Genomic DNA, 24,058 nt, shown 5'->3' with positions numbered 1-24,058 from the left:
CTGAAGGACAATAATGTGTTCTTCACCTTTAAGTATTGTATTTAAGCGGTGATACATACATTATTTGCAAATTACATGTAATTAAGGCTTACGTTTACTAAGGGAATGCAAAAATTCCACTTATAGGAACGAATGAGGTATCATTTCTGAAAAAATGCCAATTTTGACCAATTTTAGGTTGAGACTTCTCCTTTTTTATGTTTTTAAAACATATTTTTAAGATGACGTCTAGACATTCATAGTTTTTTTTTTAAAATCCTTTATAGCACTGTAAATGGTTCAAGTTTGAGAAAGAAAATGCTGAGATGCTGAATTTTAGATTATGTATATATCGGTCACAAAAATAAAGAATATAATTTTTTTGTATTATGAAATTATATTACAAACAATGTGAACCATTTGGTTATGATCTTTCATCTTAGTATCTGCCAGCTGGGGATATATAACGCCTATACGCCCCTGTCCTTTCACGTTACAAGTGCGTTTCTATGTACCCTTTACATGGATGACCATGATTATGTATATTGCTTAGGTTAAAACCGTTCGGTACATGTACAATCGAGTGCAATATTTTAGGAATAAGGAATCATTCTTTGAGTATTATGAGGTGATCGAATACGATCGGGCGTGATCAAATAAAAAAAGCCCGAAGGGCTTTATGATAGATTTGTTCACGTCCGACCGTGTTTGATCACCTCATAATATTCAAAGAATGATTCCTTATTACTTGTATTTACATTATTTTCATCAGCTGTAAGATTAAATATTAAAATAGCCATTGATGAAATTTATTGTATTATAAATCACAAAATCGATTCTTAGTTTATCACAGACAAAGACACTGAAAAATGTAAATCTATCATGATATGCGTCTGCAAATTTGCGACTCTATTTAAAATTAATTTTTAACTATTCAATTTGTTACTACGTACAAAATCGCCTTTTAATGGCTGATTCTTGATTCAAACTTTAAATATTGTTTATTTGGCAGCCTTCATAAATCCCCCGTCGATTAATTATTATTGCCTGACGTCATATCTAAGGTTTAAAAGTTGCCTTCTCCGAAACAGCGCAGACAATGGGAGCAAGTAATATCAAGATTTTTCACAAAAAGATTAACAGATGCATGTTTAATGTGTCAGCATTTACATTCGCAATTGATAAGAATGTTATATAAGATGTAATAACATCAGTGAGCAAGAGTTTTCAAGTAAAGGGCTGTTCACCATGCACGTGTGTAATCCTGATTTAAAAATAGATTTAGCCATACATGTAGTTGAACGGTGGAAATGGGGGGGGGGGGGGGGTGATCGCAGCAAGTTGTTACAAATTGTTTATTACGGTACAATGTAAGTAATAATTGGTGTTGGATTGTCATACCAAAGAATCGTCAGTTTGGATTAAAACAAATATATATTGATATAGCTGCCTTGAATGTTTACTGGAGGAACTAAATCGCCGAAGCGGGGTGTGACTTAGCCTGTTTCCCTGGCCTACCCATAATGCTCCGCACCAGTAGCTTGCGGAGCATTATGGGTAGGCCAGGGAAACAGGCTATTCGATCGATTGGGCGATTTCATTCATCTTGAAAGGGGCACAAAACCCGTGTGTCTTACTAAATGTACATCAATACTACATTAAACAATTGCTAGTCAAGTGTGTGTGTTAATTCGATAGATTTCTTCCAAAACATTCGATTCAAAGTAAAATATATGTAGTTGTTACATAACAAATGTCAAAAAATTCATTTGACCCCCCTCCCCATGGATCAATGCCAATAGATGAGTTCATTCAAACCATCGCAGGCACGTAGTATCAGGTAGTATCACTTTTTCTTGCAGCAACAAATTTTTTTAAATTTACATATAAAAAATTGAATTATCATGGAGTTGCCCCCCCCCCACACTTTTTTGGGAGTATGTAAAAAGAATTGATATGAAAATAAGGAAATGAGGAGTGAAATTGAAGTAATATACTACAGGATTTTAAAGATTTAGGAAAAGTTGAAATTTCCTTTTTTTTTTTTTGCTTGTCAAGATTTTTTGGATGAGTCTGCCCCCCCACCCCCCCACCCCACTTTCAAAAACGATGCTACGTGCCTGCATCGGATCGAGATCTCAGCCGTTGCGTGAATGGTAAAGCAGGACTTCCCGCCAAAAGATCTCATTTATAGTTTTTGCGCGTCGAATAGTGGCCGAGTCCAAATGGGACCACAGAAGAATACTCCAGTACACCGTGTGTACACATCGCAGGCACGTAAAAACGGGGGTGGGGAGTGGGGACTGCTTCTCCCTTTTTTGCAGCAGACACATTTCTTAACTTTACATATTTAATAAATGAAAATTGTCGGAGCATGTAATAAATGAAACTGAAAATAAGGAATCTAATTGAATTGAAGTTACAATTTGGATTTTTTTTCATGATTTTGAGAATTCGCCCTTTTTATATATTGCTTGTCAAGATGATTTGGATTAAGCTGCCCCACACACTTTCTAAAACAATACGTGCTTGAATATCCTTTCCTATTTCCTATGGTGGACATTTAATAAAATGATTTAATTTCAAGCGATTATGTGCACACTTTTTTTCACACGACCAGTCGAGCTGGTACACAGACATTTAACCGACCGGACCTATCGTTTACTAGACAATGTCGGTCGGACGTGCCTTAGTGTCAAACCTTGATACATGTACATGCACTAGAATTTATGATCAGCAGCGAAAAATTAAAATTCATTTCTTAAAAGATAGCCTAATTAAAACATGCATGCTTCCATTGAATAAATTTGTTTAGTCAGGCAAGCTTTTTGGAAAGCTATTACTTGTATTGATGTAGGTTTGATGCAGGTAGTGGTCAGCCACATTAAAGTCAGCTTCCAGCCACGACTTTACGTACTTCCCATAGTTCACTGACAATATTTATCTTGTCCAATATTACCACACGCCGTGCACGCATCCTTTGTTGTAGAGCCACATATATGAACTTCCTATATACATGTGCACATTTTCAAAGTACGATTACGACTCAAAGAAACTATTGTTTAGATATTATAGCAGAATCTCTTGTGACAAACTGAGACATGAATTTTAGTTGTTCTTTCACAAACATGAAAAGTGCAATTGATTTTTATAACGATTTACACCCCTTTTCCAAAAGTTCATTTCGTGCAATATCTCTCGACAATCTGAAACCAAGAAATGAAATATTTGAATAAAAAACTCCAGAACTATATTTTAAACCGTGCATTTCATTGGTGGATTAAAAAAATGTGAGTTTTAAGAGACACATTTCTCGAGATATATAACATATTTCTTGCTATATTATAAACTTAAATCCATTCGACTGATAAAATTATTGTAAGTAACTTATCAACACCTGATTCGCCTATTGCAATTTGCAAGCAAATTGCAAGCAATTTACAACATCCCACACTGAACATTCAAAACTATATTCATATTGCTTCTCATTACCATTTCTATAGATGTACATGTATATAGCGAGAATTCCGAAATTTTTTATCATAACAACTACTTCTATAAATCTTTACAGTATAAAATTAATAAAAGTACTGAAGTACTGACGGGAGTTGATTTTATCGATTATTATTAATCTTAAAATCAACGATATGTTATTTTGCTTGGCAAGTAGTTTATAATCTCTATTTGAATCACGCACATTTTTATAATATGGATTCTCGGACTTTTTCTACAAGAATTTCGAGAAAACCTCTTATGAATCATGTTGTCTTATATTAAAAAATAGAATTGATTTCATTAAACTATGTATCGGTATTCGAAATATTTTTTTAAAAAGTGTATGGATCCAACCAATAATGAACTTTAGTCTCGTTCAACCAGATGCTTGGCTGTCTCCGTTAATCTCCGACAAGTAAGAGATACCATGTCACGTGATAGCTTGATGATGCGACCTCTAAGTATAGACTGACTCTCTGCTTGTCGCAGATGTACGGAGAACGCCGATGGTTGAACGAGACTATATTGAACTCTGGCGTAGGAATACATACGACTGCAAAAAACTTCTAAATTGTTCGTGCTATTTAAAATCTGACTATTTCTTAGGTATTTATGAATAAGTTTCCTTTTTTAAAAATGCTTCAGCGTACATTACATCGAATTTATCGATAATTTTCAAGAACTAACTCTTATCAGCGGTGATGATTTGTGCTTAGGTCCAAACACCGTTTCAGTTTCGGTTTGATTAAAATCAACTCCCAAAAATACAAGCAAGACAAACACTAAAATAGGTTGCATTTAATTGACAAAACATACAGCACCAATTTCATTCAAAATTTCCCATTTTAAAAAAAAATAAATAAATGAAGGCATGTACAGACTTGATATTTTCAACAAACATAAAACTGGATGCCAATGATATTTTGCCCCAGTCTCAGTTGGTAATTTACTAGTATATAGGTTCTACGTGAGGAAAACGACATTTCTTTTCAGGTATATATACATGCCATGAAAGGTCATTGCTATCTATTGCAAAACTATTCCTTAAAAGAGATATATAGTTTTACTAAAACAATGAACATAGAATACTTGACAGCAATGTTTGCTGTAATACATATTTCCCAATAGCAATTAAGATTTCTAGCGAAAAGTTGTTGAAACATTGTTGTTGTTATGAACATTAAAAATGCAAAACAATTTAAAGTCCATTTCTTGCTGTATTGTATATTTCCCAATAGCAATTAAGATTTTTATTGAAGGCAGTCAAAAGGTTATGAGCATTAAAAACACATCAATTTAAAGTCCATTTCTAGTGTTTTATTAAATAAAAAATTCAATTGCATGGATACACATTAGTTTGGCACAATACAAATGTCAATAATATTCTTTTATCACTCCACTCTCGACGCAAACGACGCCATGCATCATTAAGGTCTTCCGTTTCCAACGGAAGACCTTATAGTTTTCGTACGATTTCTTATTATTATTATTTTTTTCCACAAATTTTGTGCACGAGATTTCTCGAAAACTATTCGACCGATTTCGACCATTTTTTCAGAGAAGATGAGTCTTGATGTAAACTTCATACGTTTTTGAGATTTTTCCTGTCGGCACTTCCGGTACCGATTTATCGGCCATTTTGTACATTTTTACGACCTATTTTGTGCAGAGCTGATCTCAGAAACTATCAGAGATATGACTATGAAATTTTCAGGATAGGTAGTCTATAGTCTGAAGTTGTGCACTATTATTTTGTTTTACGCCAGTGGCGCCATTTTTTGGAGCTCGCCTAGGCACGAAAATTGGGTACGAATTTTCATTCAAATTCTTCATACGTTTTCATCTGTATCTTTTTATCAGTTGATATTTTGTTAAGACATATATAACAAAAATAGTAGATAATTAAACGTTCTTTCCAACAAAATCAAGAAAAAGGGGCTGGCCCCTTAAATTAGGGACCAAGACACTCGTAAACTCTATTGCAAATAACTTAAAAACGATCAAAATTTTGTAATGCAATATAGAAGCAAAGTTGTTGATTGTAGCAATATTTATCAGGTAAAATCATTTTCACACCCATTTATGACGTAATGAGGGATTTTAAGGGGCCAAAGTACTTAAACTTTGATGCAATATATCTAGAGAAGGAGACATATTTTGTTAGGCAATGTAGAAAAGAAAATGTTTGCATTGATGATTCTAATCAATTCCACTAATCAAAGCTCCAAAGTCTGTCCCCATTAAGGATCTATAGGGCTGGCCCCTAAAATATTCAATCATTTGTATCTCAAAAATGAACAACAATTTTAGATGGGTGTAAGAACAAAAAATGTTAGTATTCGTGAGAACTTTCGATTGAACTCAAGAAAAAGGGGCTGGCCCCTTAAATGAGGAGCCAAGACACTCGTAAACTATGTTACAGATAACTTGAAAACAAGCAAGATTTCAAATATCTTTGGTACTTAGCCTTTTTTACAAAATTGATACCAGCGAGATTTTAGTCACTGTAAGTGATTGAGACACAAACTTTTATAAATGATAGACAATCGATTGAAGATATATTTAACGGGTTTTCTTTTGTCAACCGTCACTTCCGGTACTCACCAGAAGAGTTCAAACAATTCATTTTTTTCACAAGTTTACCTGATTATCTTTGGTGTTTCATCTGCTATGATTAATAGTAGTGTACACTAAACATATGTATAAAAAACCCTAGCTTTTATTTTCATAAACCTCTTTTGTTCGTCCGTTTTCGGTCTCGAGACAAAAAAGCTAGATTCACCAAGATCGCAGATTTGGCAGAGAATATCGATATTTCATCGTATCATATGAAAACAAAATCGGACGGAAGACCTACTCGTTACTCGTAACGAGATCTAGTTTCTATATCTGTTTTGTTGTAGGTCTATTTTCTTATTTTAAGTCTGGCCAATATCAGTTTTTGTACTCTTTTTTTCACTGTTTCCAGAAACAGCGCTTATTGTCTCCTTGCTTGCATAGTTTTCAGACACCACGCTTATAGAGACTGCATTTTTCTCATCCACGAAATCGGAAGACGACGCTGCAGACGGCAAGCTTTTCTTTACAGTCTTAAATGGCGAAAGAAAAATAAAGGTAAACATTCTCCATAGAATTCCACGGAACCGCTCATCAGACAGTCCGTAGATGAAAGGGTTTGCAACATTGTTAATATATACGGTCCAATAAAAGAAATTGAATAGGCTATGAGCCGTAGAGTTCATTGTACACTCGAGATCCTCGTCAAAATGAAACACAAGACCGGTGATGATATGAGGCAAGGTTGTCAAAATAAAAACCGTTGTAATTATGAAAAAAGTGATGGTCGTTTTCCTCGTGTGTATATTTGAGTTCCGCCGACCGATACAACTACTGTGAGATGTTTTCGGCAACTGGAAACTTTTAGAGTGAAACCTCACTTTTTTCATTATGAAGTAATACGAAACTGTTAAAAATATGCTGACCATGATAAAAGCTGAACCAAGGATGAAGTAGTAACCTTTTGCAATTCTATTGGCGATGGAATTCGTTGCTAAGTAGCATTTGTAACCTGTTTCGTTGCTAGAGGACAAATGCAATTGGTTGTTTTCATACAAAAACGGAACACACCACGACGCAAGGAGAACAGCCGCCACGATTGCAAAAGCGCTGTATTTAGCATTTTTATGGTTAAGTTGTTTCTTTAATGGACAACATATCTTGCGGTATCTGTCAAAAGCGATGAGGCTCAGACTACAAGATCCGGTCATACCTAAGGTGAATGTCACAAACAGGCCCCCACGACAGAGAATATCAGACGGAAACGTTACCGGATGTAACAGATACACAATAACCCAAGGTATCCCAAGGACACAGTTACCGGTGTCCAAGACTGCCAGGAATAGGACGTAGAATCGGTAGTTGGTTCCTCGCTTAAACTTTGCACTGTACAAAATTATAACCACTACATTTCCAAAGACGCCGATTACTAATAGAATCACTAGAAAAACGACCCCAAGCATATTTCTATGTACCAGTTCGGCGTTTATGATTTCTACGGACAAGTTTTGGGGATAACGGTCCTTAAAAATTTCACTGTAACAATCCAATGACTTCATGATGATAAGAAAAGTGTTTTCACCTCAATATCCGTTGGTTTTTTAATAAATTGTCCTCTTGAAATGTATAACTAGAGTGATGTCATGAACATGACTCCTTTTGCCGCTTTGTCTAAGAGAAACAGCAAACGGGATACGACTTCCGATGACACAACACACAAGTGCGACAGTCTAATTCGAGTTCCGTGATTGAACATAATTCAAACTCTATATATATACTTGTACTTAAAGGGTGGCTTTCACAAACTTCAAGTTTATCCCGTGTTATCTCAATCTCGACTTTCACGCCAAACAGGATGCAATTTTGGGAGTTTAAAAAGTCATATCATATGAAGGCGTTAAAGGGACACACACAATATTTTTTTGGCGTTTGCTTTCTAGCTACCCAGCATTTGTTCTAATGAAATGCTGCTTTCTTACTGAAAACTTATAGAGAGTCAATTGTCACCAAAATCAACCCCAATGACATGCATTTTAACATGAATCGCGCTATGTCAATTTTCCATACTTTAGAATGTAAGACACAAACACATTTTATACAGAGTGAAACGATGATATAATTTCAGATTTATAATCAGATCTTTTACTTGATTTATAATTACCTTTTTTAAAACTTATTCCTTTTTGTTAGTTCAAACAAGAAACCAGTTCGTTCACGCAAACGATTTCCTCAACCTTTCCAGGCCGCCGTTAAAACAGCTGATCCAATGTATATGTAGGATGGTCAAATAGGTTTTTTTTTAGGTTGTTGTCATTGTCCAATCATACCCGACCCCCATGCACGGTCACCAGTCAGTATCTAATTATCAAAGGTATTAATTTTATTTACATTGTACATCGACATTCTCCCCTGGAGCTGTTTTACCATACGCATCAGACACTAGCTATTGAATCTATTTTCTTGGGTAGATAGTTACGATTCGGTGAATTCGTGTAGAATAACTAAATGACGCTTTTAAAACCTGGTCAGTATATTTAATCGTTGGGCACATCATTCGCAAATGTAAACAACTCGGAGGAATTTATCGACAAAATTGCGATAAATTTACACGTGGATTTTTGTCTAATACTAGTATGTAAACGAGTGGACAGTCATACAATTTGAGGATTGGCTTAAAAAAACAAAAGCAATCTAATACTAATAGCCAAAAATGCAATGATGTTGGTGGAATTCTGTGAAAACAACTTTTTATGGTAGGTATTTATTTTATTAATAGTGTTGAAAGACTCACTGGTGTCATATTCAATTAAATAAATGTCTCGTATAGTATAGTTTATTAGCTCAAAACCACATGTCTAGTGTAGCTCCGTGCTGCAACGCAAGTAGACACAAGAATGACTCCCATGTTAGGCATATACCTGTACCGATTTCAAATGAACAGTAACAACCATAAAACAAAAACACCCATCTGACTATTTTTCTCTCCCCCCCCCCCCCCCTTTCCAAATTTTGCCAAAATGATCTAACAAACTCTAAAATCAACAAACTCTGCGATACTGCCGTTCGTTGAGGAATGGATCCTAATACAGCAGTGCTGTTCAGCAAATTATCAATAAAGGTATAATATCTATAACATTCCTTGTTTGATGATCGTACTTATTCTAGAACAATTAAAATGATGACGTACTTGTAAATGTATGAAAGCCTACAGGCTAAGGCACTCCAACAGCCGATTACATTATCTTTGTACTTATATAATTTTGAACTTGCATGGTTTACGGATGGATTGAAATGAACCTCAAGACAGATTTCAAAGACTACCGTAACTTTTTGACATCGAATTAGGTAGAGGAAAACGACGAAACTTACATGTACGACTTATTGTGTTGCTAGTAACATAAGGTCACCAGTGCTTCCAGACCATGTGGAAAAAAAGCAGAAAAAGAGAAAAAAAACTAGAGCAGAGCTCGTGGCAAAGCCACGAGTAGGTCTTCCGTTGTTGCTGCGAGATGAAAATTTATGTGATTTGGTGTCAAACGATTATAATGACTAATGACTAAAATTTCACTTCTGCTTTTGTTATAAAAACGTGCTCTGATTGAAAGTCTGTATAAAGACAGGAAAAAATGTTTTAGGAAAACTATTTGTCGAACACAGTTTGTGTAATTGTTTTGAAAACTCTTTAAGGCCCTGTCACACAAAATTGCGTTCCCAGTGCGTGTTCACGGCATTGTAAAATTAATGGAATCGCCGTAGGATCGCAAGGAAAATTCAGAAAGGCGTTCTTACAGAGCTCCCAACTCCGTTTCCACAGAGTTCTACTTGGCGATTGACTGCCCTCTCGCTGGGTATCCGCCGAGCGCTCATGACGTGCTAGGAGTTTTTACCGCGCATCCACAGCGTGCTCTGCGCGCTGACTGCGTGCACTGTTGGAGACTTTACGGCGCTGCCATGGCGACCTTACTCCACTTCTACGGCGTGTTTATCGGAACGCAGAGCCACGGCGCGTACTTTGTGCATGTTCAAAGTACGCGCCGTCGCATGGCGTTCTAAAATGTTCTAGGCTAGGATATCCCACCGCGGCGAACGAAGATGCCGTTGAGTTGTTATGGCGCTGTAGAAGACTTTAGTTTGTTTACCATGGCGTTTTACATTATTCAATTACGCAGCGGGATCGCTGTGAGGACGCAGCTCCAGTGTGACAGGGGTTTAAACAATGAGAAGTTTAATGGCGAGTTAAATTTTTCAGGGTAGCATGGATTGTTATATATTAAATGTACTCATGATTCATGTAAGGAAATGTAAGTTAAAACGTGCATAAAAAAAACACGTAACTTCTGTAAATAAATCTTTCTAATTTTTTTAAGACTATGTGCCAGTTTGAATTTGTTTCGTGCTGTCAAAATTTGGTAAATAGCCAAAATTGATGGCATATATGAAAATTAATTCAGGGCTGATATTATTTGATAATACGAGTAGACTTGAACATTTAAAATAATAATCAGCTATCTAAGATCATCGGGAGAATTTATGCATAAGTGAGCGTCTAAATTTTACTCCTGATATACAGACACCGCTATGTAACGTAAAATTTAATAACATTATTTACAGAAATGAATATTACTTTTCCCTACGATGCAATAATATTCAAAATCCCTATTTTTAAGTCAGTTTTTTCTCCTTTATCGGATCAACAGTTATTCTCTCGGAGAAAGTTTACGTATGTATTTTTAAAAAAAAAAGGGAGAAACTTCAATAAAAATAAGCGGAAAATAATAGTGTTACGGTTTTTATTTTCAGTTAATTTAATTAAATGTGACAAAGGCGCATATTCGGTCGGATTTTTGGTAACATGTACATGAAGTAAATCTGATGCAAGTTCCATGTTTGTTTTTTGTGGGTTTTTTTTTTTTATTTTTTTTGCTTTTCTCTGCTTTATCATAAAGATATATATAAAAAAAAAAAACGTACATGTCACAAGCAATATTTGCCTTTTCTATTTATCTTGTATTTTAATAGATTGGGTAATCATTGTCAGGGGCGGATACAGGATTTGTAGTGGGGGGGGGGGGCGTGGATAAAATTATTGAGGCAGGGGGTCTGGGGCCGCCTTGAGGCCCCCCGTGGGTCCCAGGCAAAGCCCTGGTGGGGGCCTAGGGGGCTTCGCCCCCGGAAGCTCCTGGGTTTTCGTGTATTTTGAAGGTAAAACCAGGCTCAAAATAGTGGTATTTTTTCAGTTATGTACACTTTACACAAAAGCCTATTACATATATATAACAATTTGACACATATTGTTACTTATACCTAATACATGTATTGGATTAAAAACAAAAAAACTTGGGCATTTATGAACTCCCAAAATTAACTAGGTTATCAAAGTTACAACATTGTAATGACGTTACGGTATCCGACCCCCTATTAGCTGTTAGAAATATCTGATGCATCAAATCTTCAATATTCTTATATTAAAATAGTCTATTTACGTAGAAAAAAAATTCAAAAAATATACAGTTACTCAGAAATTTTTGCTTGCGGTGCAATATGGAAATGACAGCGCAATCTACACTTGAAACAAAACTGCTGAGATTTCCAGTCGATTGTTGGTCGAAGCCCCAAGTTCAGGGCCCTGGGGAATTTGTTGCAGCCGCCATAATGAAATGACCAACACTGCTTGTTTTAAACACAGTTTAATTGGTTTGTTATCAGAACCTGTCAACATGCATTAGGATTAGATGTTTATAGATGTTTATAGATGTTTATAGAGCAGCAGAATTACAGTCAGCATAGCACAGCTAATGTATCAATGAGGTGTAATATTGAGTCAGGCATAATTATAAATAAAGTGAAAAACAAAATGCTAACTTTTCTATGTAAAATTTATCAAATCATCTACAGGCATGCATACTTTGAAAATTTTAGGGGGGGGGGTGCACCCTCCACGCCCCCCCCCCTTAAATCCGCCAGTGATTGTTGACCTAAAATTAGTATTCCACTGGCTGTAGCTACATGTAACCTTGTAAGTAAATTAAGTTGCATGACATCCTCATACCACACAACTTCAATAAAACGTTTTTTAAAAAATCAATTTTCATATAATCAGCAATAAAGAAAATAATCACCGAATGCCTTAATTCAGGGCATTCTCTTATCGTGGCAGCACCTACCGCAAACATGGCACTTTGATCATAATTTGATTTGATTTTTTAAATTACCTTGTACGCTGTCGTATAAATCAATGCTAAATCAACTGTACGAGTAAAATAAATTTATCGGTTCATCTGAAACCAATATAATAGTTAAAAACATAATAAAAATAGTTGCGTTCGTACAAAATACCAAACATGCACGCGTGATAAGGTACATGTAGAGGTCACTTGCGCGGGATCTCCTCGGCCATGTGCGAGGGATGATCATTTTTTAAAGGTTTTAATATTTGTTTTGTTGTTATTTTGTTGTTGATTGAAAACATTATTTGTACAATTTTTAAAACATTTAAGACTTACAAACCAACCATTCAAATATGTCTCACGAGTATTTCCGATTTGGAGTAATATCGCTTTTATTAATTTTCAGAACGACTTTTTAATTTACTCTCCAATGTTTAATTTAACTAAATACAAAATAACCAAACTTTTATAACATAAAATTAAAACAGTGTAAAGTGTATTAACGGCTATATAAACTCAAACACGTTCATATTCATGTAAGTGTGCGGGTGCGAATCTTGTGTATTAGATAACCGTTTACCGCTAGGTAGTGCAGCTGTGGATGATTTCCTCGGCCGCGGGCGAAGGATAGATTACATAAAGGTTTAACGCATACACACGCACAGCTCAGAACCTAGGAAGATTTGAAAAGTTTGCAATTTAATGACTAAATTCTATCAAATAGAAATTCTTTTTTTACTTAAAACCCACAATTGATATATATATATATATGTCTGATATTGCATTAGATTGAGAATGGCATTGCTTTTATTAATTAAATGAACGATTTCTTAATTGACACCCTATCGTTTAATCCAATTGAAGAATAACCCTTTATGTGTAATCAAAACTGAAATAATTCTTCATATCGCAGCTAGATTAACTCATATATGAGAGACGCAACTCTCGTGTATTAGATAACCGCTGACCGCTAGGTAGTCCAGCCGCGACCATGGTGACCGATTTTCTCGGCCGTGGGCGAGGGATAGCTTACGTAATAATACACATCTCTGATTCAAGGTGGATTTTAAATGCATGCAGTATGATAACTAAATTGTAATGCATAGAATTTTTTTTTGTGTTTTACTAGAAAAGAAATAGAATGTTTTGTGTTTCGATTCTCGTCTTTAAGGATTGTGCACTTTAAGAACCAAACAACGATGACTTTAACTTCTATAAAAAAAAGCATGTGTTCTAATTTTTTTCTCATGATTTAAAGCCTCCTGTTTAAACCATTATACTTTCTGTGGTAACTTTTTGCCAGTTTTATGCGCAAAGACTTTCGTTAACTTGCCAAATGAAAGCAGGTACATGTTAACATGTAAAGCTTTTTACACTCATACTACACAAATCACTTACAAAATAACATTGTAACGACCTTTATGAGATCCCAACAAACAACTTTTCCAGCGACAGGAATATCGAAATCCTAACCGTTTTTGAGTTATCAAGCAAAATCTTTTGAGGGCTACTGGCCCTTAATTTAAGGGGCCAGCCCTTTTTTATTGGTGTCAAATGAAAGTCCTTAATATTATGCACAACTTTTGTTCTATATGTATTTAGGAAATATTTCAAACTAAAAAGTTACGAAGCTAAAACATGAGAAAAATTTCGCTATTTGTAAAACATAGATTTCGATTGATTAATTCGAGTGGGATAATTGGAAGAAACTAAAATCCAAAAATCAGAGGACAATATTCAAAGTATCAATAATAAAGATTTTTAACTTAAAATTATTTGCTACGGACCATTTCGGAGCCTTTGTCTGGAAACTAACGCCCCTAAAATTTTAGAAAAAGGGGCATAACTCAAAACCGGAAGTTGCGATTTCAATTTTTTTTGTGCTCTAGAAACATAATTCAATTTACAATATACCGTGAAAATTTGAATGTAATCAGATGACAAACAAAAAAGTTATTGAGGATTTAAAAACGTCTAGAAGAAGAAAAATTATAATGAAGAAAACCTTCAGAATCAGTACAAGGTCTTCCGTTGGAAACGGAAGACCTTAATAATAAAAAGGAACAATAGTGCAAAGCGTCAAAATGAAATTTTTAGGCAAATTAAGATAGTACCATGTAAATACAATGTAATGGTTAGACTCTGGCATCAACTCGCGGTTCCAAGATGTTTCAAAGCACTTTTTGGTGCCTCAAAGCAGCTTCCAAAACCCAAACACCCCAATACCCCCCCCCCCCCCCAAATAAAAAAAAAAACGACTTCATTTGCTTTTACGACAATTCCTATTGCTCCTTGAGGATTTTATCTTTACTTATTTAATTAAGGCAGTGTATCAGTATACATTACTTGTATGTCATTATATTTTATTTCCGAGCGTAAAATAGTATTATACGTCTTGAGGAACTTTCATGTACTTATCTTAAGTTTTCCCCGAAAGTTATGTAATATGCATTTTCTTAAAAGTCTTTGTATAGTAGTTATTTTAAAAGCAACACGTGAGTGATTTCTTGATATTTGATTTAGTATAATAAAACACACACATTCCGTTGACAATGTCAAACTTATATAAAATGTTAAAGGAGCTGTTGATAAAGATTACGTAACAAAAATTTTGTTTACCTTAACATGAAAGACTGAGAAAGTTGCTTTTCGGCATATTCTCCGGATAGTATTTAAGAGTAAGGCTCTTTAATTTTTATGGTTTGGTTTTTTGTTTTTTGGGGGTGGTTTTTTTTTTGGGGGGGGGGGGGGGGAGGTTCTCGAATTTTTTACTGTAAAACTGGTTGAGTATTAAGTGAAAACAGTTGTATTTAGTTTTCACCTGATATTTTATCTGCTGCGATATTATACAAATCACGCCCCTTCGATATTAACTAAAATGGTCGAAAATAAATGGATTTCATGCGCTGTCGTTCATCAAACTCATCCCTGCCACTAACTAAGTGCATCTCCAAATCACTACACTTAGATAATTTTCCTAATTTCATAATAATACTCCCATCAAGCAAACGTTTTTTGAAGTGAAACCTCTCTCGTGCAATGTTTCACTATCATATTCCAACAAATAGCTGGTCAAGGTTATGCCGAGCCGTGAATGTACATTGATTAATATATTGATAGTTGTTTCAACTTTCAAGAAATGTCAGAGACATAAATGTTTTCATGTATGCTGAATAGTAAATATAGAAAAAGCCATTTAAATGCGTTTTATTTTCTATCAATAAGAGTATAATTATAAAATAGTCATCCCACAGAAAGGATCATTTGTTGCATGTAAAGAGAGTGTGAATGACAGGAAGTGTCCCCAAAATGTAAAATTCGTTAGTTTAATTGGAAAAAAAGCCCTAAAATAATATTTGAAGGAGTGTAGAGAATCAAACATACAACATACACTTGTAGCTGTCTTAAAGATACAAATTATTTAACATATTGTTATTTATACATTTAATTGTGTCTAACAATTATATAAATATGTTGATTTAAAAAAATATATATTGCACTTGTATGTATGTAGTCAAAAAGCAAAACGATGCTGTCAAACATATTATGAAACACACAAAGTCAGAGTAAAACATAAGCGCTTTCTTTTTCATCTTCAGATGTTTTACAACTGACAGTTGTAAAACATCTGAAGATAAAAATGAAAGTGCTAATGTTTTACTCTGACTTTGTGTTTTTATTAATTTAAGTTTTCTATATTTTATCCGACCACTGTGAATTTTTTGCTGGATTTACCTATAGTGTAAAGAAGTTAATAAACTGTCCAACAATCCACTACATACTTATCTACATTGTATAGTAGTATCACATCCCGTTATAGTTAACCAGTTTAAATAATGTAAACTTCTGCTCATAGGGGGCGGTTATTCGATGCACCGGAATCTCTAACGTAAATTAAGCGCTCAGCTATGCTTAGCGCTTTAAAAAGAGTAAGTTTTATAAAAAGGGGGGTTGTCATGGACGCCTAGATAATACATTCGAGGTGTTTTTCCGAGCTTGCCGGAAAGGCCCGAGAAGTTGCGATTGCTCATAGGGGGCGGTTATTCGATGCACCGGAAGTCTAACGTAAATTAAGCGCTGAGCTATGCTTAGCGCTTTAAAAAGAGTACTGTGTATATGGACGTCATAAAATTATGCATACTTAAAACAAATGGTTGATTTATTCATAAAATTGAATTTGAAAAGACTTATAATATTCAAACTTTCCAATGTGTTTGACATAAGCTTCGTGTTCATTAATTTTGAGATAGACCAATATTTGTCACTGTGGGTGAAATGGCCGTGTTGCAAAATATAATTACGTGATTCTCCCAACCAATCGACGTTTATTATGTGACAGGGGCGTTTTTCGATACAATGAAAAAAAGCGGGGGGAAATAGCAATATTATCAAAGTAAATATGAAGAAAACATTATTTAGTAGTGGTGAAAATATGAGATGTACATGTAGTTGTACATGTATACGAATTTGAGTTTATAATAGATTATAAATCGATTCAATAATTCATGTACTACTAACGTAATTTGCAATGAATTCGTAAACAAATATTTTTGAATAATTTTGCTTCTCTGCATATATTGCAAAAAGAAAAGAAAAATACACGATCTGTATCGCTTTAAAATATTCAAAATCAAAACTTGAAAGCATATTCGTTTAAAGACTGTAAAACAAACAGTTTACCAGAGCGTTATATGTGAACGTACTTACATTTCCATTAGCAACGAGATGTAAAAAATGACAATATTTGAGCTTTGTTTACAAAACAAAGAAATATGAACTCTGTATTTTGCTTATAACTTGATATTTGAGTTTAAAATTTTGATTTTGACATAGAATTATAAACTTTTATATTTAACAGTATAAACATTGAAAATGGAAAAATAAAATTTGAAATTGAAATTTGAGAGGGGGTCAAAACATTTGTCTTGTAATAACGATATACACATGTACATATATATTATACTAGTTCGAAGGATGTCCAAAGTGAAAAATTGAAGCGAAAATAAGATGAAGTTCATCCCGATTTATAATTAATAAAAACAAGCAGCCGTCTGAGAAGAATTCCAGGCTATATTTCCCGAATTACAATGAGAAAAGTCTTTGACACATATCGTCAATATAATTATTGTTAACCGGGAATTCGTTTCGTTAACCGTTGTAGATACATATACTTTACTCTATATATAAAAAATTGGGGTTGAAATTACGACATGTTAACTCGAATTTTCTCATAGAGCAGACTACAAAATCGCTAGATTCTTAGCAACATTTCATTATGAAACTAAATTGCCTACACTAATTGTCTGAATGCGTAATGTATGTCACTGAGTAAAGAGAATGTGGTGTGTTTTTGCTAGTAATGGGAGGAGTTGTACAGCCACGTAAATGTACCCCCTCCCCCAATCGAAACAACCCAAAGCGTGCATGAGGATAGAAATAAACGAAATATTTTAGTTCAAAGTGATTAAAGAAGATAAATATTTTGAACTTTTAAATAACATGCATATTTATAAAAGATGCACTCCCAATATATCATCTCGCGAGAGGATTGTCCGCTTTGTGAAGCCCTTGTTATTTTTTAGTTCTATAACTTACTATGGAATACGTTGTGCGTGCATTTATCCTACAGGTTTTAAATTAGCAGGACTTAAATTGTTGGCATTAATTTAATACAAAACCTTGCAGGCATCATCGCACATTACCCATACATTACAAAACAAGTCGATTCAACAAATAGAAGAGATGATATTGTGGTAAAGTATGTCCAGGTTCCCTTTCCCATAACACAAATGAAAGTTGTACATGCATTGTAAAGTAGAATTCACGATCCTGCATTTTATTTCCCTCTAATGAAATTTAAGATAATTCAAGCTATTCATGATAAAACTTGGTCCCGTTCAGTGTATTCTGGTAAATACGTTTTTTTAGCCGAGTGAATTTTATTGGTTAAAATTATTCTGAATTCCTAATTAGATACAAAGATTGAGTAGCCTCAAGCACATGCACTTGGCGCTATATTCTTTCCTTATAAGATCAAGAAATATAATAAACCCTAAACCTACTAACTCAAGTGAATTATTTGTTAAAGGATGCGTTTCATTGTTGTTGAAAAAATATATAAATTCAGGTGCATAATGTATTGTAGTCTAGATTTCAGACAATTTAATATTTTACCTTTATGTAAGAGCAATGTAAAGATATAGGAATAACTAGATACGATCTTTAGGGGCCAGACCACTAGATTCTTAATGGGGACAGACATTGGTGTTTTGATTTGTGAAATCGATCAGAATCATCAATGCAAATATTTTCTCTTTACATTGCCTTACAAAATATGTCTCCTTCTTAAGATATATGGCGTCAAAGTTTAAGTACTTTGGCACCTAAAAATCCCTAATTACGCAATAAATGGGCGTGGCAATGATTTTACCTGTTAGATATTGCTACGATCAACAACTTTACTTCTACAATGCATTACAAAATTTTTATCATGTTCAAGTTATTCGTAATAGAGTTTACAAGTGTCTTGGTCCGTAAATAGAGGGACCAGTCCCTTTTTCTTGATTTTATTAGAATGAACTTTTGATTCTCTACCACTTTTGTTATATATGTTGTAACAAAATATCAACTATTAAAAAGATACAGATCAAAACGAAAGAAAATTTTGAATGAAAATTCGTACTCAATTTTCAGGCGAGCTCCAAGAAATGGCGCAACTGGTGTAAAACAACATAATAGTGCACAACTCCAAACCTATCCTGAAAATTTCGTATTCATATCTCTAATAGTTTTTGAGATCAGCTCTGCACAAAACAGGTCGTAAAAAAATAGAAAATCGGCCGTAACTCGGTACTGGAAGTGACGATTTCAATATTTCAAAAAATGTCTAGAATTATAATCTCTAGCAATGATCTGTGAAAAAATGGTCAAAATCACCGGATAGTTTCTGAGAAATCGCGTGCACAAAATTTGTGGAAAAAAATAAGAAGAAGAAACAGTACGAAAACTAGATACGACCTCGTTCCGAGTAACGAGTAGGTCTTCCGTCCGATTTTTTTTTTGGTTATTTTAAATGATACCATGAAATATTGATACAATTTCATATTTAACACCTCCTCCCCCCCCCCCCCCCCAAAAAAAAAAATTAAAATATTGGATAAAAATCTCAAATTACGTCAAACATTGGCCTGACGATGAGTTTTTTCAAACCGATAATGTTGTGTTCAACAACTTTGATTCTATAATGCATAACAAAATATTTATCGTTTTTAAGTTATTCGTAATAGACTTTACGAGTCTCTTGGTCCCTAATTAAAGGGGCCAGCCCCTTTTCCTTGATTTTATTGGAAAGAACTTTTGATTATCTACCACTTTTGTTATACATGTATATTATTTAACAAAATGTCAACTGATAAAAAGATACAGATCAAAAGATATGACAATTTTGAATGAAAATTCGTACCCAATTTTTGTGCCTAGGCGAGCTCCATAAAATGGCGCCTCTGGCGTAAAACAATATAATAGTGCACAACTTCAAACTATAGACTACCTATCCTGAAAATTTCGTATTCATATCTTTAATAGTTTCTGAGATCAGCTCTGCACAAAACAGGTCGTAAAAAGATAGAAAATCCGCCGTAACTCGGTACCGATTTCAAAAAATTTCAAAAAACGTCTAGAATTATGACCTCTGGCAATCATCTGTGAAAAAATGGTGAAAATCGGCTGAATAGTTTCTGAGAAATCGCGTGCACAAAATTTGTGGAAAAAAATAATAATAAGAAACAGTACGAAAACAATAAGGTCTTCCGTTGGAAACGGAAGACCTTAATAATAATAAGAAGAAACAGTGCGAAAGCAATTAGGTCTTCCGTTGGAAATGAAAGACTTAATGACCGGCATTAACCATTGAGTAAAAAACTATAGTTGATGGGCGTTGGAAAGGGCAAAGAATACGATGGAAACCAAAACAAAACTAACGGTCTTTTCATGATAAACAGTCTGAAATGCATAGCGAACGATCCCCGTTGATTCTTTCATTTATTTGTGGTGGCTCAAATTACAGGGATACGTGGAAACTCCCCACACAAAAGACAAATGCAACATCCTCAACAAATTATGAAATTTTAATTTTTAAAGGTCAATATATGAAATTGTAATTTATGACATTTATATCATTGTTTTACTGTTATTTTCTACGTTTCCTTTATTGTCGAAAACCCACTGCCAGATTGAGAATCGCAGTTATTTTGGTGTGTATCCGATAAAATACCATAAACACTCTCTATTGTAAAAACACTTCATCTGAAATCATAGCGACACAGAATTACAATGGAGAAGCTCTTAAAAGGGGACAAACATCATCACTAAAGGATTCCTCCTTAAAATAAATTGATCTTCAAACAATGGGTGCTTTCAACTTCTTCAGGAGAAGGCGTATCGGAATTAACAAATTACTTCAAGTGACTATATAAAGCATTGGGTAATCATGTGACACCATAATCACTTGAACATAGTTGAATTTTTTAAGGGAAATTGTTTTTAAAAAATGAAAAGGAAAACGGATCAGAAATGTAGGGTAAACTCACCGAATCATGTAATTTAGATGTTTTACAGAAAATGAGATTTGAAAAAAAATACCACGATTAGTATAAAAAAAAACCCAAATTGACCATTAAGAAATTAACCTCATCGAAAAACTCTTCAAACACTTTCGTTAAGTGACAATAATTGTGTTATTAGCGATAAGCTTTGAAGTAGAAACTAAAAGTAACGTATGTGTAATCAGTATCGGTTTTATTCTTAAGTAGATAATTATGCAACATGAAGTTCTCCAAATCTTTTCTTTTACCTTGATCTAAGCGAAGAATGATATCAACCTGCTTTTATGGGAATAAGAGACTACTAGTATATACGCATGTATATTTATATGATAAACATTTTACCGCAATTATTTTTTTATGTACGCATGTATACAGCGTTTCATATAACGTTTTTACGATACTCTGATTATGTTATATTTTTATTGTAAATCCTTTTAACTTTGAAATCATTTAATAAAATTATAAAGGGAAGTCACAACATACAGTAAGCTAGATTTTTAAAACAAGCACCTTGAAGTTATCTAAATTTATCACTAAATAAAAATTGTACATCCAACCAATTATTAACCAATTATTGAGTATGGGATATATTTTTTTCCATTAAGAGAAAAATATATCAGGTGCCCGTCATTGTTGAATATTTTCTCCAAATATCAATAAAAGCCAAGTGCCCTTTCCAAATAATTTTTCGCCGAATGTGACAAACTCATAAAAGTTCAATAGATACCATTATAGCATTCAAGCGAAAAGCCATAAAAAAGTGATTCAAACTTTATATTATAATTACTCATAAGATGTATCCGCAAGCGATGCGTATATTTGTTTACAATGATGAGCTGTGGTTTTCTTTTCCTTCACAGTTTAATTTCTGATGGGGACAAGTGATCCGCTGTGACGGTGGGCTGAGACATCGGAAGGGGCCATATTGCCTCGGAGATAGTCATTCCCGGCGCTCTGTTACGGACAGCCTATAACTTTCAAATCGATCAGACGCTTCGCATCTATTGACAAAAGTATAAAAGTGTTTCATCACAGAAACTGTTGCCACTTTAATGGTTTGGGATATCCTGTCTGATTCTTCCCGATCTAAAAGCCAATTTAACCAAAGCATCCGGTGCTGAGACAAAGATTTTTCATCGAGGCTCGGGAGTTTGATAGGAGGTGACAAGGAGTTTGTGCGTGGACAATGAATGTACCACTGGTATAGAAATGCTTTTAAAGCGTGAATGAAATTTTGAAGAGAAAAAAAACAAAATCCAATGATCCTGGGATTTTAAACGCACTGTGAAATAATTGAACCAAAAGAGACGCAGTTGACATGGATATTTGATGTACTTTTTTATATTTGATGTATTGAGGAGTTAGGTCTATAGACTGACAAGCTAACCTGTTAATCAAAGAATAATTACAATTGCCATTGCTGCCATGGATTATAACGACGGGGATTTGCTCTATGGCGCCCCTGGTTTGGAACCGGATGAGGAATCGACCACCGTGTTCATCAGCACTCTCCCTCCCGTATCCGTGGCTAAACCGAGGGAGTTCTGTCCAGTTTGGTTACGAACTCTTGATTGGCCCAACACCACAACCATTGAGGACATCAATGGAAAATTTCGTCAACGAAATATCCCCGGCATTTATTTCATCTCTTTGCAAATGTTACTGGGCTTAGTGGGAAACTTGTTGGTGATTGTCTTATACTGCACTCGATTCAAAATTTCAAATTACCGAGTTTTTGTCTTATTCCTGGCCTGTCTAGATCTTATCAACTGTGTTTTGGTAATGCCGTTTGCAATCTTATATCTATATTTTCCAATAAATTTTCCTTCGAACTTTATTTGCAAAGCCGGACATTTCATAGGTTTCTTCGGAGGTGTAGCATCACCGCTGATGCTAGTGGTAATTGCCATCGACCGGTTCCGCAAGGTGTGTAGACCATTGAAGAAACAAATTACCGAAAAGCAAGCCAAAATGAGCTGCACGATAATCGTTTTGATCACTCTAAGTGTCACGTGGTTTACACCTTGGTTTTACGGGAACACGACCATAGAAACAAACATACATGGCATTATTGGCACAAGGTGCTTCAGAGCTGAGAGTCAATTCTTTTTGTCTTTGTCTAAATGGTATTACAATGTCTTAATGTGCATGTTTCTTGTCGTCACTGTATTTTTGTCAGTTTTATATTACTTTATTATGAAAAGAGTTCATAGTCATTCAAAGTATTTCTCAAGCCAACGCAAGGATTCGGTTGGATCGTGTAGCAAAAATGTTCAAACCAGAAAATCGACGGTAACCTTTATGATAATAACTATTGTGTACGTCATTAGTACACTTACCCATGATGCCTTGGCAATGATTTTGCATCTAAAATCAGACCTGGAATGCGACCTTACGTTTACGTCGGGCACGATATACTACACCTTTTTCTGGACGGTGTTTCTGAACAACGTGTCCAATCCTTTCATTTACGGTCTGTCGGACGACAGATTTTCCTCGCTGGTGAAAGAATTATTCCAGAAAAAAGATCCTGGATATTCGAGATCGACACTGAGCAAAGGTAGATCAAACTCAAACAGGAGTTCTACGTTATCTAGTATGCTCACCCAGTTCCACAGACAATACACTTTGACCAAACCTTACAGACAATCTGGAGTTTCCCGAAAACAATCCGTCGTCAGTAGATCATCCACACAGTCAAGCGTGTTCCGGAAACATTCTGTAAACAGCAAGAATTCTCAGACGCCAGAGGTTCCCGAAAACCAAGCTGTTGTAAGGAAGCTTTCATCTGAAACAGGTCTATGATTCCTTTATTAAATCAAATTGAGTTATCAAGTTTTTAAACACAAAGACGTTTTTTGTAATAACATGCATTTCTTTAAATTTCATTTTCTATATGCATGTACGCTTCTATTGTTGTTGGAATGATGCTATTTTTTTGAAGACTTTATTGTGTGATTAGCAAAGCTAAGATAGAATTAATTGAGTGAGTTTGTATTTTATTATGATGTTGCATGTAATTGTTTGTCTTGAAGACTTTAAACTGTTTTTTTGTTTTAGCATTAAATTTCGTTGAAACAAATTGTCTCGTGTTTTTTCTTTCGACTTCATAAAACCAATTCAAGCAACAAAAATATGCAAGGAACACACAGGAATGCCGAATATTACATGTACATGTTCTATAAAGTTTGTCCTTTATATTGAGTAAAATTTTCCAATTCTTTTTTATTTTTGGTGATAAGTTATACGTGTGGGAAA

General features: G+C 34.5%; 2 protein-coding genes across 2 annotated transcripts; one reads left to right on the top strand and one right to left on the bottom strand.

The window, feature by feature from the left end:
* Window positions 1–6,360: 6,360 nt before the first annotated feature.
* LOC128189106 (trace amine-associated receptor 4-like) lies at window positions 6,361–8,243 on the bottom strand. The gene has a single exon (XM_052860569.1). It carries the CDS (start codon window positions 7,587–7,589, stop codon window positions 6,393–6,395), a length of 1,197 nt encoding a protein of 398 aa, XP_052716529.1. The 5' UTR covers window positions 7,590–8,243; the 3' UTR covers window positions 6,361–6,392.
* Window positions 8,244–8,582: 339 nt separating this feature from the next.
* LOC128190802 (neuropeptide FF receptor 2-like) lies at window positions 8,583–23,854 on the top strand. The gene is made up of 2 exons (XM_052863002.1): window positions 8,583–8,783; window positions 21,661–23,854. Exon 2 carries the CDS (start codon window positions 22,226–22,228, stop codon window positions 23,603–23,605), a length of 1,380 nt encoding a protein of 459 aa, XP_052718962.1. The 5' UTR covers window positions 8,583–8,783; window positions 21,661–22,225; the 3' UTR covers window positions 23,606–23,854.
* The last annotated feature ends 204 nt before the right edge of the window (window positions 23,855–24,058 follow it).

The sequence above is a fragment of the Crassostrea angulata genome, chromosome 6 (genome assembly GCF_025612915.1).
Source record: "Crassostrea angulata isolate pt1a10 chromosome 6, ASM2561291v2, whole genome shotgun sequence".
Taxonomy (NCBI): Eukaryota; Metazoa; Mollusca; class Bivalvia; order Ostreida; family Ostreidae; genus Magallana; species Magallana angulata.
The sequence above is the reverse complement of the archived record's forward strand: the minus strand, read 5'-3'. Positions and strand labels throughout refer to the sequence as shown.